Raw genomic sequence first — 14,636 nt, 5'->3', positions numbered from 1 at the left:
AGGTTTTTAAAGTATAGGAATTGGTTCACACAACTGTGGGAATGGGCAAGTCCAATTTCTGTAGGGCAGGCCACAAGCTGGGAATTCTTTTTTTTTTTTTTTTTTTTAAAGATTTATTTATTTATTTAATTTCCCCCCCTCCCCTGGTTGTCTGTTCTTGGTGTCTATTTGCTGCGTCTTGTTTCTTTGTCCGCTTCTGTTGTCGTCAGCGGCACGGGAAGTGTGGGTGGCGCCATTCCTGGGCAGGCTGCTCTTTCTTTTCACGCTGGGCGGCTCTCCTCACGGGCGCACTCCTTGCCCACGCGGGGGACACCCTTGCGTGGCACGGCACTCCTTGCGCGCATCAGCGCTGCACATGGCCAGCTCCACACGGGTCAAGGAGGCCCGGGGTTTGAACCGCGGACCTCCCATATGGTAGACGGACGCCCTAACCACTGGGCCAAAGTCCGTTTTCCAAGCTGGGAATTCTGATTCAAGTTTTCAACGAATTCCCCAGGAGAGGCTGGCTGGCTGAAACAGATGGAAAATTTCCCTTCTGACTGCTGAATTCATAGACTTCTCCTTTTAAGGCCTTCAATTAATTAGTGAGACTTCTCTCATTGTTGAATGCAATTTCCTCAGTTGAATCAACCATAGATTCAATTAACTTACTGATGATTTAAACCCATGAAATATCATCACAGTAACAATCAGGCCAGTACTTGTTTGACCAAATGACTAGACACTATAACCTGCCCAAGTGGACACATGAATTTAATCATCACAAACTGTATGCTAACAAATTAGATAGCCTTGATAAAATGGAGGAATTCTTAGAAACACATAAACTATTTACACTGACTCAAGAAGAAACAGAAGATCTCAACAAATCAATAACAAGTAAAGAGATTGAATCAGTTATCAAAAACCTCCCAAAACAAAGAAAAGTTTGAGACCAGAAGGCTTCACTGGTGAATTTTACTAAACATCCTGAGAATTAACAACAATCCTCCTCAAACTCTTCCAAAAAATTGAACTGGAGGGAACACTCCCTAACTCATTCTCTGAGGCCAATATCACTCTAATACCAAACCCAGAAAAAGATACCACAAGAAAAGAAATTACTGACCAATATCCAGTATAAATATAGATGCAAAAATCTCTACAAAATACTAGCAAACCGAATCAAAGAACACATTTAAAGAATTATACACCACGATAAGTAGGATTTATCCGAGGTATGCAAAGGTATTTCAACCTAAAAAAACAAATTAATGTAATACAAATTAGTAGAATGAAGGGGGAAAAATAAAACATGATTATCTTGATTGGTGTGGAAAAGGCGTTTGCAAAATCCAGCACCCTTTCTTGAAAAAAACACCTAAAAAACTAGGAATAGAAGGAAACTTCCTCAACACAATAAAGGTTTCTCTCTTTTGGAGTTTGCTATAAGGCTTCCAGTAATAGGATTAAGACTCATCTTCAATCAGTTGGACCACCTTAATTGAAGAAACATCATCAAAAGATTTTATTGACAGTGGGTTCACACCCACAGGAAATGCATTAAGATTAAGAACATGTTTTTTCTGGAGTATATTACTCTAAGCCACTACAATTTTACTCCTAGAGCACAAGCAACAAAAGAAAAAATAGATAAGTGTTACCTCATCAAATTAAAAAAAACTTTAGTGCATCACGGGATTTCATCATGAAAGTAAAAATACAATCTATGGAATGGGAGAAAATATTGTGACTCAAGTGGCTGAGTGCCTGCTTCCCACATATGAGGTCCTGAGTTCAATCCCCGGGCCCCGGTACTCAGAACAAACAAACAACCCATAGATCTGTTCAACATAGTGAACTGTAATGTAAACTATGGACTACAGCTAATAGTATAATTAAAATAATATTGTTTCATCAATTATAACAAAGGTACCACACTAATGCAAAGTGTTGATAATATGGAAAACTGGGTGTGAGAGGGCTATATGGGAATTCTGTATTTTTTGCATGATTTTTCTGTAAACCTACAAGTTCTCTAAGAAAAAAGTTCTGACAAAAATAAAATAACAGAGCCACATAATAAAGGCCAAAAGGCAAAGATTTTATAGTATATTTCATTAGTCTCTTTTCAGAATGAGAGCTTAAACAGAGTTAAATGCCAGGCTGAAACTTATATACAAATGTAGGAACTTACAAAACTTACAGTTAGTTAAGTTGTGAAACTAAGTAAAATTTAATAACTGTATGTATCACAAAACTCAGATGAAATAGGGAAAGGCTTGTGAAACAGATTTCTCTCTAAGGAAGGAAGATGAGGTCTAAGATCATGACCAGAGAATTAACTATATCCAACTTACAAAACATAAAATTTATATATACTTTTTGCATTATAACCAGAAAAACATGCTTTGCAGAAGATTTTCAATAACATCCACATACTTAATACTGTATTAAGAAATACAGGTCAATACATAATTTGATTCAGATGGAGACAGAATAAAACTTACGTTTCGAAAAGGGCAAAGATAAACAGAACTACAAAAAACAGAACATTGGTGACCACAACAGCAACTTGATCAATATTTCCTTGGGGGACCTGAACTTCTTCTGTACTTGCTATAGATAAACAAGAGAAAATTATATTATCCACACATCTAATTTTTCTTATGACACTACAATAATATAGAAATTATATGTAGCAAATTCTACGAACATTTAAAATCATATTTAGACTTCAAAGTAGTTTTTTTTAATTTTTAAAAAGAATTTAATTTTTTTAAAGATAACATAGATCACAAAAAATGTTACATTAAACAAAGTAGCTTTAACAAAGGATTATTATGAAGGTAATAAATTTTAAATGACTTTCAAAGTAAAGTGAATTTTCTTCTCAAAAGATATACTTCAATTCTATTATCTATAGGATATCCTCAGATAATTTTTTGGTGTTTATACAAAATAATATTTACAGAAATATATAATTAAGTGATATCAAACTAAGTATATTTGCTTTAATTTCAATTGCAGATTTTTCCTACCTTATTTCTTTTTTTTTAAGACTTATTTTATTTATCCCCTCCCTTGTTGTTTGTGCTTGCTGTCTGCTCTCTGTGTCCATTCGCTGTGTGCTCTCTCTGTCTGCCTTGTCTTCTATTCTCGTCTTCTCGTTAGGAGGCACCAAGAACACAATCCTGGGACCTCTGATGTGGGAAAGAAGACTCAATTGCTTGAGCCACCTCAGCTCTCTGGTTTGTTGTGTCTCTCATTGTCTTTCCTCTGTCTTTTTTGTTACACTAGTTTGCTGCGTGGGCCAGCTCACCGCGCAGGCCAGCTTGCCTCCACCAGAAGGCCCCAGGAAACGAACTCAGGACCTCCCATAATGTAGACAGGAGCCCAATTACTTGAGCCACATCTACTTCCCCTAATTTAATTCTTAAATTTATAAGGATTTCATGAAGACCTCAAATAGTTTATTAAGTCAGTTCCCAGTTTCATGATTCACTTCAATGGATATATAGTTTGAATTTCAAAGCTATGTGAAACCAGTATTAGTAAAGATTCTGTTATTTTTATTGTTGCAAAGAAATCAAGATTTGATGGTGTTTTTAAATATTTTTTTCCTGTTTTCTTTTATTAGGTATTGCCTATGTTCTCAAGAGATTCTTGTCCCTTGAATTGAGACCATAGCAGGACTTCCCAGAGTGGGAGTTTAATATTTTCTTGTTTATTTTGTGGGTCTCCACCCACTGAGATAACACACTATAACAAGACGAACACTTTCATATTCCATAGAAGCATGCCCCAGGTACACTCTAGATAGTGGTTTTATAAATTAGGAAAGAAAGAATTTCAACTTGCAATCTTGAACTATAAAGTCAAGCTACACATTCAAACAAACTATTCCTGCTACTATTGAGAAGTGTGAGGTAATATGTATCTACTCATTTACATGCATTGCGTTATTTTGAAATTTATCCACTTATGCAGAGTAAACTAGATAAGTAATACAAGACAGTGTTCATTCACATTATATTTAAGTAAGTGTGTATGTATGTGGGTGGGTGAAGAAGGATATTTTGGGAGAATGGAGGACCAGGTTAAAAATGTAAATATTCACCGACTAGTGCACTTTCGGAACTTCAATCAAAAAAAAAAAAAAGGGCTCTTATCAAATGCATATAACATTAATTACAGTTTGTGTCATTAGGCAGTAATATAAAAAGTAAGAAACCATTGTCATTGTCTTCAAAGAGTATACCCTAATTGTACTTCTGTATTAGGCTGCCTTTTTAAAATTTCATTTGCTCTCTGATTTGGGGGAAATTTTAATATCTAGTTGCCTAATTTTAAATAAAAAAGCTATTATTACGAATCAATGTTCCATGATTCAGGTTGTTCTTATATTAATCAAATACTTAGAAATCTATAGAAGGCTCTCTCTGCCTAGAGGAGCCAGCACCAAATCTTGATGTATGTTTCCATCTTTCTCTCTCATTTCTCAGCAAGCTCTGTTCTTTCCCCCATTTCCCAAATAAATTCTTTATATTGGCCTAAAAAAAAAAAGAGAAAGAAACCTATAGACAACAGAAAAAGAAAACAAAACCAGACAAAACAAATTATAGAAAAATATATTCATGTAATTTGATAGAACTCAAATATACTTTACAATCCTGCTATTTAACAAGAATTTTTAAAATTAAAATTCCTACTTAAGTTAAATTATCAAAGGATAACTTGATGATCTGAATTAATCAGCTTAATTTAAATAGACACTTCACTGGAGGCAAAAGAACTACAGTTAAACTGGTTGGGATATTATTTTCAATTACTTTATAAAATAAGTAATAAGAATTTCAAGGCATTCAAAAGCAATTTTGTGTATTCCTAGTATTTGATGACTCACAGATTGAGGAACTTCATTAAAAAAGGTTCGTTACCAATACATCAACTTCTTACTCTGAGAATTGATAATAAAAAGAAAACATTTAAAAATTTACCCTGCCTTTCTAAGAGGAACTATAGTTTATCTCCAGCTGCTGGGGACAGCTCTTTTTTTTTTTTTTTTTTTACAGAAGAACGCCAGCTAATAAATGTGGAAGAACTGATAGCATTTTTTAAAATCACATCTTGTAACACCCAATGAATTAACTGATTTGGGAAGAGTCACCAGTAGATGCTAAAGCCATAAGGTAAAGTTTGCTTTTGCATGACACTAAAGTATCTCCTCAACAGTTTTACATGTTAATTGCAAAGGGGAACACAGAGCATTACAATGGAGAGATCTGGATGTCACTACCTTATCCAGGTGATCTAATTCAGCATCAGTAATAATGGTGTCAACATGACATCATATGTCTTCTGCTATTATGCAAAAGGATATATATAGCAAAACCTAGAAAGCATTCTTGCCAATAATGTTTAATTTGACTCTGATCAAATATGGAGCCCTAATTTCCAGGGAATAGAGGAACAAGTTAAACAATTCCCTGAGGCAATGACCATAAAAAATGTAAGACATTCTATAAGAGAACTAAAAAGTTAATGTCATGAAATACTTTTCTAGATTAACAGAAACTAAAGAGATATAATAATTAAATGGAAAGGATGAACTCAAATAAGGTCTGAGTTTAAAAAAAACAACTAAAATACATTTCTGAAATTATTATGGAAATTTGAATATGGTTTATATATTAGATTCTTTTAAGGAATTACTGTTTACTGGGGGGAGTCTGGGGATGATAATGGTACTTGGGGTATGCCATTCTTTGGCAATGCACACTGTTACTTAGGGGTGAAGTATCATGATGTTTGCAATTTACTTTCAAATGGTTCAACAAAAAGTTAATGGATAGACGGATATATATAAGATATACAAATGCATAGACAAATAGCTAGAGACTGACAGAATTCTTAATGTTAACAATTATTTCATTTAAGTAGTATTTGGCTGTCCCTTGTACAATTGATTAAACTTTTCTGAATGTTTGAAAGTTTCAAAATAAATTGGAAAGGCAATTTTTAAAAAGTCCTTGTTTTGTGTTTACTGACAGTGGCAGTTCGAGATTATTTTATGAATCCAAAAGAGAAAACTTATGTTTGTAAACTAATCTTTTCCTCTGGATGTGATACCCTTTATTGTATTAAATTCATTTGAGGGGCCTCTGATTAGATTACTTGGTAAGATTAATGTAGGGCTTTTTATTGGACTATGTCAATAAGGTATGATTCAGGCTGAGTGCCCGCCCCTTGCTGGGTCTGATATCAACTGACTTCACAGAGACAGAGGGAAAAAGGGAACTGCCCTATGGCTGAAAAGACTCCAATTTTGTCCACAGCTGAGCTGCAAGGACAGAAGACCTAAGAGACAAACCCTATGCCAGGAGAAAGAGGACTACAGGCTCGCTTAAGCATGAAGCACCAAGAGACTGTGCCCATGGAGCAACTCAAGAGGAGATGGTGAGCCCAGAGGGGAAGTCTGAAACCATGCAGAGATCAGCAGCCATATTGCTTCAACATGTAGCAACACACCAGGATCAACAATAGCTGACTTTGGCAAGAAAGCATCTTTTATGGTACCTCGGTTTGGGCTTTTCCAGGCCTTGGAACTGTGAGCTTTTACCTCAATAAATCCCCTTTATAAAAGCCAACACATTTCTGATACTTTGCATTGGCAGCCCTCTGGCAAACGAATCACTGACCATTCCTCTTCCAGCTTATCCTTTCATATATGCTTACTCCAGAGATTTACTTTTCCCATATTTTATACTTTTTGTGCAGTAAGGGCCTGGACCTGTATACAAAGATGGAGAAATAAAAATCTCTAATCTTTCCCATCTTTATATAAAGCCATTATTAAGCTTAGTATTGTTGAGAACCAAACAAACAAATCTAGTGTGAAAACAGATGAACTGGGCATCTCCTATATGTTTAAAGGGAATTTGAAAGTGAGTAAGAAATGACTTTTTTAGGGCACAGTTAGTTTCATAATGGCGCCTACTTTTTCACTCAGGACTCCTGAGGTGTTCCTTCTCCATAATAAGTGGGATTCAGAAATAGCCTGCTCTAGTTGAGGGAATTAAGCACGCTGGACACTTAACCTAGGGTTATGACTCCCTTTCTAATCACACAAACGCATCTGGTCACCTTTGTCCAGACTCTGTCCTGGGGCTTATTAACCTTGTATTGTTTTGGATGGATCTCCCTAATTCTCAGTCACCATCTACAAGTCAGTGTTTATTCCTTTGAATTATATCAACAGTGCCCTAAGTCTGAATGGAGTTTGCTTGATATATGGGGTGGGGATTCTCATATCTGCTGTATCCTAGACTATGCAGACTGACCATATATCCCAATTATAAAAATTTAAAGAATACATTAATATATTGACTCAAAGAATATGTAATTCTATCTTATGAAAACATCTTTAAACTTTAATATCTTTCAAACTAAAACAATTGTGGAAGTTTTTACCAGATCAATTTTATCTGGACATTCTTTGAAAACATGATTTTTGTTTTGTAACAATTATTTTGAAATATCTAGAAATCTCATAAAAGGAGATCTCTCCTGTCTGAACTAACTTGTAAGTGCTTTAAAGTAGTGCTGTCCAATAGTACCTGTGCGATGATGATAATGTTTTCTATCTGTGCTGTCCAATACAGTTGCCAATATTAGGAAATGAGCACTTGAAATGTGGCTAGTGTGGTTGAGGAAATAATTTTTAATGTAACTCAATTTAAATGTAAATAGACACAGGTAGCTCATGGCTATATTGTATTGGAATGTACGGCTCTAGATCCTTACACCTCGAACTGTGGTTTGCACATCAGCAGTGCTGGCATCACTTGATAGCTTGTTAGAAATGTAGATTCTCAGAGTAGCATTAAGGTTGTCAGATGCAGCAAATAAAAATATAAGATATCCAGTTACATTTGAATTTCAGACAAACATGAATACTCCACGCAGGACTTGAAATTCAAATATAAGCATGCTCCAGGCTATATATAGAAGACATTTATACTAAATAACTATTCATTGTTTATTGAAATTCAAATTTAACTGGGTGGATATTCTTAGACTAAATTATTATTCAAATTTAACTGGGTATCCTGTATTTTATCTGGCAACCCAAAGTAGACCTCATCGTGACCCACTGAATCAGAATCTGCAACTTAACAAGGTCCCCAGGCAATTCCTAAGCACATAGTTTAAAATCTATATTTGATCCCCATCCAACTTTTGAAAGATTTTGCTTCTTATATATATAGCCTTTCTCAGCACGTCAACCTCACTCACTGTTCACTTGCTCATTCCTTTTGACTGCTCCTTTAAGTTAGCATCTATTTCTCACCTTTTAAAAAGTAGTTTATATCCACTGCTGGTACTTCCTCACCACTCAGTCCTTTTTTTTTTCTTTTTAAACTTTTTATTTTGAAACTTTTCAAATATATCCTCAAATACCCACCTCCCAGATTCGATAGTTTTGAATGATTCCTCTGCCCCTGCTTTCCGTTCTTTTAAGCTCTTTGCTGTTGTAGTATTTTAAAGTTAAATCTCCTAAACCATTTCACACCTAAATCCTTCAAAATATATATCTAAATAATGACATTCTCTTACATAACCACAACTGTTATCACACTTAACAAAAGAACAGTAACTCCCTAATGTCATCTGAAACGTAGTACATATTCAATTTCCCCACCATCTCAAAAGTACCTTTCCACAGTTTATTCAAATCAGTATCTAAATATCTACTCACTGCACCTCTCTCTTATAACTGAAAACAGTCCCTCTTTCCCCAACTTTATGTCCTTAAAGAAACCAGATCACTGATAAAGTAGAATGAGCTTAGTTCTTCATGGTGGCATTGAACTTCTCCCTCTATTCCCCACTGTATTAGTCAGTGAAAAGGGGCGCTGATGCAAAGTACCAGAAATTGGTTGGCTTTTATAAAGGGTATTTATTTGGGGTAAAAGCTTAGAGTTACAAGTTCCTGAAGAATCCAACTCAAGGCTCATCAAAGTCAGTGGCCACGTGTTGAATCAAGATGGTGGTCTCTTGCTGCCTGGTCTCTCCTTCCTTCTTCCTCCTATGGCTCTGTGGGCCCAGCTTCTTCCTATTTCAGGCTGGCATAGGGCTCATCTCTCAGGGCTTCCTTTATCAGTCTGACATAGGGCTTGTTTCTTTCTAGGCTTTCTCAGCTGCTCAGGTGCAAACTATCAGGCAAATGGTTCATCTCTTTTCCCAGGGCTCCAGAATCAAAACTGACAAAGTTCTCTCTCTTCTTGAGTGAGTGTGCATTTATATCCACCCACCAAGAGGATTGGGACTCAACCCTGAGTCACATGCTACTGATGTGGTCCAATCAAAGTCCTAATCTTTTTCTAATTTTTAAAAATTTTTATTTTTAAAAAATTTTTATTAAAGTTAGTAGATCACAAAGAACGTTACATTAAAAAACATAAAAACATAAGTCTTAATCTTTTATCAAATAAACCTAAAACCTTTGAATTTAATACAATCAAAGGGTATCACACCCAGAGGAACAGACCAGTTTACAAACATAATTTTTCTTTTTTAAGGGGGATTCATAAATAATATCAAAACTGCCACACCCATATTTATTGAAAATATTAACTCTAATGGTTTGAGTAGATTCTGGATCAGCATTTTGGGCATGAGTACTTTCCATATGGTGCTGTGTACTCCGTACTGCATCACACCAAGGAACCATATAATGTCTGGCACACCAATTTAAGTGATATTAAGATTGATAAATGGGTTCAGGTATTGTCAGGCTGATCAGTCCATTATAAAGTTTCCTACCAATCTTTCACTAAATTATTAATATTTTGCATCCTTTGATAAGAGTTGACTAATTCATTTCATTAGAAATTTTAAAATGTTTTCTAATTCTAACATTTCTTTTGCATTTCTTAGCTGAAATTCTATAAAAAGAACTTTCCCTCATCAACTATTTGGTTACCCTGATATATAATTTATACAGGAAAGGTAGAAAAAATACTTGGTAATTCCCCTTTGTTCAAGAAGATTTTCAGAATATTAAATACCCTAGCTACATCCAGTGGTGACCAACAAGGTTTTTTTGTTTGTTTTTGCTTGCTCTCTTTTTAGGAGTATATCTTCTGACTGAGGTTGTATGTTCAAAGTGTTTTAACGATTGTAGTCACTCTTCCTTTTAATGCTCAAATTGTCCCATCTTTGGCTAGTGGAAGCTCCTGCAACCTGATTTGTATTCTTTCCACACAATTTCATTTTAATTTAATATCCTTCTTGCATTCTGGTGCAACATACACCAGGATCATCATCACATATTACTGTGATAAGCCATTTGTCCATGGTGCTATGGTTCCTTTTAGTTGGAAATAACGACAATCTGGGTATTAGTGGTACTTGTTGTTAGTAGTTTTCAATGCTTCTAAAAGTTTTCAATGGTCAGAAAAAATATTTTAAAATATGTGTTTTTTAAAAGATAAAAATTATAAATGTGTACTTATATTTATTTTGAGTTTAACATTACAGAGTTGAAATTTAAGTTTTCATTTTATATTTGATTCTCTTTTCTCGTACACTGAACATCTTGGTTCCCAACCTATTAACATAATTACTTATTTCTTTTACCCTGATATATATAATTTTTCCAAAATAATATCAACAGAACCACTAAATATAAGATTACTAATAAAATTTTTAAATTCCTTTGTTACTCTTTACATTCTTAGAATATAAGCCATTAAGAATGTATAGCACAGAGGAGCATATGTGGCTCAAGCACTTGGGCACCCACCTTCCACATGGGAGGTCTCAGATTTGATTCCTAGTGCCTCCTAGAGAAGATGAGCAAGACAGCAAGCTGACGCAATGAGAAGACACAACAAGGAGACACAATGAAAGATACAATAAACAGGGAGCCGACGTGGCTGAACCGATTGGGTGCCTCCGTCCCACATGGGAGGTCCTGAGTTCAGTTCCTGGTGCCTACTAAAAGAAGCTGAGCAGACACAGAGAGCATATAATGAACAGACACAGAGCAGACAGTGAGCACAAACAACAAGGGGGGGGGCAGAAATAAATAAATAAATCTTTAAGAAAAAAAAGAATGTACAATAAAATTAACTGTCATTTTAAACAGTCTTTTTTTCTATGTGGTTTTGTTGTTAACTCCCTTTCTTATCCTCACCTTATCCAGTTGGCACTGATCTGCGCTATTTAAATAAAATTGCTCTCCTAGTGCCATGCCACGCAGGGGTGCCCCCTGTGTAGGGGAGCCCATGCACAAGGAGTGCGTCCCATAAGGAGAGCCGCCAAACACGAAAGAAAGCGCAGCCTGCCCAAGAAGCGCGCCGCACACATGGAGCTGACACAGCAAGATGACGCAGCAAAAAGAAACACAGATTCCTGTACTGCTGACAACAGAAGCAGACAAAGAAGAACACACAGCAAGATGGACACAGAGAATAGCAACTGGGGTGGGGGAAGGGGAGAGAAATAAATAAATCTTAAAAAAAAACCGGCTCTCCTAGAGATCGCTGATGGTGTCTTCACCAAATCCATTAGCCTTTCAACATCCTCATTTCCTTGGATGTGTCTATATCATCTAATCTGCCAATGTATTTATTCTTGGAGCTTGGCTTCAACATTATAGCATTATTCTGGTTCTCCTATATCCTGATAGTTCTATTCCAGTGCATTTCTTTGGCTCTGTTTCCCTCTACCTCTCACATGTAGGTATCCTTCACCAGTACTTAGTGCTTACTACTCTGACCTAGAGAACTTCACGGGGTGACCCCAACTGTGTATCTCTTGTTTTGATCTCTAGTGCCAAAATCACAAATGTCTCTGAGAATTTTGGTCATCCTAGTATAGCGATATACTCAGCTTAATCCAAATTGAAATAATCTTTTTTTTTGAGGAAGCCTCCCTAAATTCCTGTTACCCACCATTCTTCCAATTATCTAAAATCAAAACCTGGCAGACACCTTTAAATGGCTCTAAACCTTAATATTCCCTATCTAATCTGTTAAGAATCTTGCTTTTTCCTTTCAAAAATTCATATTTATCACTTCTCTATTCTCAGTTGCTGCTGTGGTTCCGGCCATTAAATATGAATTAGTCTTGCATTGAATCTGTCCACTGTCATGCTTTTCCTCTATTCAAAATTTTTCTGTCACTCTTTGCCACCCTGCTCTCCACCTCACGAATAACTTTTAACTTCCACTGTTTTTCTTTCATGAGAATTAAGTAAAATGGCTATGAAGGTACTTGATAAAATAATACTGTGTCTCTTCCACAAGTTTATAAATGCCTAGAGGGCAAGTACTGAGTTGCATTCTTTTGTATGGGATTCTCTCCTAAGGATGGCTTTAATTAGTATTTAAATAATGGTTTATTTGATAAAATATAATTATTTACCAAATTGGATACCTATTTATGATTCAGAGAAAGATCTAAAGGATAAAGACATTCATTTGCAAGAAAATTAAGATAATAAAAATACAAAAGAGAAACCATGCCTATTCCCATGATTAAGAGATTAAAGAAATGCTTGAAACAGACATTTGATTGCAAAGTTACTGAAATCATTCAAATATTTCAAGGGTTTTAAAATGCTGCCTCCTTGAAAATAGGACAAAGTGATTTGTAGCAATGTTTTTAACCTTGCCAATCATGGACACTAATATGGGTATGCCCCCTCTTTTTTTTAAAAACCAATTTAGGTAACATTCAGCTTGGAAGATCTTCCTCAATTACCCACTGCATTTTCCTCCCAGGCAAAAATCCAAGTGCCAACAAAATGCCAAACAGAATAATTAGAAACACCTTTATAATGTTATAATAATTTAGTTAAACAGGTTAATAGTACCTTCTTCAAAATTAATGATCTTACACTGTCGTCCTGAATCATTCACACGATGTTCTCTTAAAAAGAAACACATGAAACATTTAACTGTATTTTATACAGTACTGCTTACCCATTACTTATTAATTTCAGTGATCCAGTGTCTCCATGTTATAGTTCATGTATATTAACATAAGTAATTTTATAAATCCATCTGTCTATAAACATTTATTTACAGAAGGCTTAGTATAATAAGAAATGGTCTAAATTTACTACAAACTTTCATTTTTTCCCATGCTAATAAAGCTTTTACTGATTTCTGAGTAATAAAATTATTACCAATGAGAAATAACTAATAAAATAAAAATACAATTCTTATATTATCATATAAAATGAAAAAAATATTTAAGTAATCCAAAAGCATACATGATCAACCTTAATCAGTATTTGAAGTTTTCCAGTTATTTTAACCATTCTGGACTCTTGGCGAAAACACTATAAATATAAAGTAACAAACTTCCATAGTTTTGGAAAATTTCATCTATCGTATAAAGATAGGAGATGTACAAATAGTTTTTTATTTTTAATTTAAAATTGATACTAATCTATTAACCTACTTAAAATGTTACTTTCATGTCACTCCCCTATTTAGATACCAGAGTTTAGAGTTACTAAATCAAGCCCAAATCTTGAATTGTTAAAGACCTTCATAATCTGTTCCCATTGATCAGGATGTTTATTATTTGAGTTGTGAAGAGTATAAGTATTAGTTGATTAAAAAGTATGAACACGAGTATAGAATTAAAACCGAAGAGACTTATAATCCTTCAAAAATGATAATGCCCACTTAATTTCACAATCTACAAAAGTAATTTTATCATTTCTATCTAATTACCTTAATATAGTAAGGATCAGAATAATATTTAAAACTCCAAGGAAGGCTCCAAGTAAAACTGGTGCTGTATACATGTTTATTTGCAGATCAATAGCATCCCATGTCACACCGTTTTCTCCAATAAGTGCAAAACAAGTCTGAAGAACTTATTAAAATAAAATATATACAGATGAATTGTTATACATGAGGTACAAGCTGAAAAATGTGAAAGGCATTTACCACAGAATTGGAAGTAACCTTACAGAATCATCCATCTACATCACACATTCTCAACAATTGTTGCCCTAAAGGGGAAACAATTGGTTCTTGGTGAGGGAGGATGAAAAAAAAATTATGTATAAAGCACAAGTGTGTATGTGTAGTATATAGTATATAAAAGACATATTGTATAACTGTGGTATTAAAATTTCATGGGATAGGGTGGTTATGAAAAAAATACCTAAAAAGTCTCCTTAGGGAAAAAAAACATCAAGAACCTATGCATATTCACAAAGAATTACATGTAAAGTAACTTGTCAGTATCTTCTTTAAAAAAAAAACTCCATAGGACATTTAAATTATTCAATTTCTTACATAAATCAATCAGAAAAACTTAATTTCATTATAAAAAAGAAAATGTCGCATCTTAGGCCAATATTCTTAAATATTATGTATATTTCATATCATTTTAAATTTGCATCTATAGTAAAACTGATGAGAAGAGTAATGGTTTGATCTCTTGATTTAGACTACGTATCTGGCTCTGCCAATAATTTGCGTATAACTTTTGGGTGAGGCTTAAGTAAGAAATTGCATCTAAAGCACTTAGAACAGTACCTAGCACACAGTAACACTCAATAAATGTTAGTGTTTGTTGATGTGGTTATTACTGGAAAAGTTATTTAATATCTTCAGGTCTAC

General features: G+C 34.6%; 1 protein-coding gene across 4 annotated transcripts in view; it reads right to left on the bottom strand.

Moving 5' to 3' along the window:
• MFSD8 (major facilitator superfamily domain containing 8) overlaps positions 1-14,636 on the bottom strand; it is a 67,638-nt gene that overhangs the window by 9,944 nt on the left and 43,058 nt on the right. For all 4 annotated transcript variants that reach the window (XM_058292383.1, XM_058292399.1, XM_071214750.1 and 1 more), the window contains 3 exons: positions 13,737-13,881; positions 12,866-12,921; positions 2,490-2,598 (listed from right to left, as the gene is read on the bottom strand). In XM_058292383.1, the coding sequence (XP_058148366.1) occupies positions 2,490-2,598; positions 12,866-12,921; positions 13,737-13,881 (310 nt within the window). The remainder of the gene's footprint in view (positions 1-2,489; positions 2,599-12,865; positions 12,922-13,736; positions 13,882-14,636) is intronic.

This window comes from Dasypus novemcinctus, chromosome 1, assembly GCF_030445035.2.
Source record: "Dasypus novemcinctus isolate mDasNov1 chromosome 1, mDasNov1.1.hap2, whole genome shotgun sequence".
Taxonomy (NCBI): Eukaryota; Metazoa; Chordata; class Mammalia; order Cingulata; family Dasypodidae; genus Dasypus; species Dasypus novemcinctus.
This window is presented reverse-complemented; position numbering and strand designations above follow the sequence as displayed.